General features: G+C 32.4%; 1 protein-coding gene across 1 annotated transcript in view; it reads right to left on the minus strand.

Annotated features, from left to right (window-relative positions):
• Window positions 1-2228: 2228 nt before the first annotated feature.
• The window catches only part of LOC106102651 (protein smg8-like), an 8167-nt gene continuing 7959 nt past the window's right edge, over window positions 2229-2436 (minus strand). The window contains exon 12 of the mRNA XM_013282191.1: window positions 2229-2322. Within this exon, the coding sequence (XP_013137645.1) occupies window positions 2229-2322 (94 nt within the window). The remainder of the gene's footprint in view (window positions 2323-2436) is intronic.

Raw genomic sequence — 2436 nt, forward strand, 5'->3', positions numbered from 1 at the left:
AACAAAGAAACTCAAAAAAAGGTTTAGACAACTACCCTGCATTTTAGGCAAGACTCCAAGGGGAGTAATGGAAATGGGAAACTAAAGAAAAATAAAAAAGATTACTAAACTAAAAAGTATAGCATTAAAAAAACTTACCTGATGTACGAACGGCATATGTGCCGAAGAATTTTCTCGAAATTTCGCGACGAAAAACTTATGTACTCAATCGGGCAGAGTTTCACCTTTTTAAATACGTTGTCACGGCTCGAAGCCTCAACACCAACTGACGATTTCTGGCCGTGCAGTGCCACTGGAAGCCATCCATCCCCTCTCCGCCCACTCCCCTCCTAACACCACCACGCCACACAGAGGGGGAATTTCAAACCGTTTTCTTTCTTTTTTATTCATAACAAAACAACTTTTTATCCTAAAATTTACAATAAAAAACATTAAAACTGATTTAAATTTTTTTTAATAATTTTTCATTTATTAAAGAATTGGTATACTAATCCAAGGGGTGAAAATTTATGAAATTTATTTTCTTATAAAACATACTTCGTATCCGGTTCAATAGATGGCGCTTGCGTACGGAAATTGAATTCTGAAATGCAATAGCGCAAATTACGAACTGAATTTTTTATTTGCTGTTTATGATTTATTAAAAAAAATTAATGATATAAATTATTTACATGTGAACAAAAATAAAGGAATCCAAACGAAATATTAGTCAAATTTATTCAAAATAATAATCAAATCATTACTTTTTGACTTTTTGCTATAATTTAATTAATTAAAATTCTTATTTAATGATATTACAAAATGTCTTGACAGGAAACGAGGTTGGCAGGATTCATTATAATTGGTTGTTATTCTAGAACATTCCAGAAATGATTTGTCGTGAATTTGACTTGTCATTTAAAATTTGTTAGTCAAATATTTAAACAATAATTCGAAGTTTGTAAGACAAACATGTTCTTTTTTTAGATGACTAATAAATTACTAATAAACTTTTTTATAGATTTATTTTTCTATTCTTTGTAGCTCTACGTGGGCGCTACGCGATGTAGTTTTCGTAGCACGTCTACAATCTGCTACGATACATTTGCTACGTAAAGATCGTAGTAATAAGGGCTACAGATACGATGTGTTTGTGATGTATTCAAAGGTTATTTTTTTAAATACAGTCATTATAAAATAAAAACTGAAGTTTCCTTTTACTCTGATAACTCAGCTGTGAAACATTTTTATTAAATAACCTTCATCAAAAACTAAAAAAAAGCACCTACAACAATATGTACTAAGAAATTTTACAGATAAAATAAAAGTCATTTTTGTGAATATATTATTCGTTTAATATTAAAATAACGTATAAGTTTACATTAGCATACTTATTTATACACTTAAAAATATCAAAATCTAACTTACGTATATTCTGGGAAACCTATCAGCCTTACAAATAATCGCGGTATGAAGTTAATCTGAATATAAGCAAATATTAGTACAAATTATATATTATACTAGCTTTCGTCCACGACTCCGTCCGCGTGGAATTAAAAAAAAAACAAAAGTGAGTAGCCTATGTGTTCTTCCAGACTATCCTCTACACGTATACGAAATTTCATCGAAATCCATTCAGCCGTTAAGACTGCAAACTCTAACAAACATCCATCCATCCATCCATCCATCTAAACTTTCGCATTGATAATATTAGTACGAAGTATGATTACTCAGTTTTATTATTTGTAAGGCTGTATATGTTTCACTATTTGACATACATGATATCAAGCTACATATTTATACACATAGACAAATTTTCTTCTTGCAAATAACTAATTAGGTAGCAGTAAGTTTTGCAAACGATAGGATAACATAAAAATAGTCATATACCACTGACCTGCCTTTTTTTGTACATACATTGTGTGTAGAAGTACTCCAGAAGTAACAGTACAGTAAGGAACGAGTAATTAAAAAAGCTATTTCATAAGGCCCAGGCCTTTACACCCTTTTTATTCCCACCCTTTTTCTTGTCAGAAAAGGATGGGAAGGGAACATGGGTTTGACAGCGCAGAAGCCGCATAGGAAGGGGAAATATCCTCTTTATGTGCGTCTAAATTAAATCAACATCTACAAACTCTTGGTCCGTACTCTGTTTTGCACGGTTTATTTCTTTTTTCTTCTTTTTTGTTGCGTAATCCTTGTGCTACATTAATGAGTTCCTTTAATAAGTAACAGAAGAAAGAGTTTTTTTACACTTTTTTTCCCATAATTTCAAGTATAGAGATGTGACCCATGCCCCCCCCCTGAACCCCTGATTCCTCAAATCCTTTGGGAACGAACCCACTGATATATCATGATTATCGACTTAATGCCGCAAATGAAACTGCCTGCTATTGGTTATTGCGTCCGTACGTTCACTTTAGCAAAGCAACACCGGCAGTTTGTCCGAGTGTACGT

Source organism: Papilio polytes, unplaced genomic scaffold (genome assembly GCF_000836215.1).
Source record: "Papilio polytes unplaced genomic scaffold, Ppol_1.0 DF823912.1, whole genome shotgun sequence".
NCBI classification, from domain to species: domain Eukaryota; kingdom Metazoa; phylum Arthropoda; class Insecta; order Lepidoptera; family Papilionidae; genus Papilio; species Papilio polytes.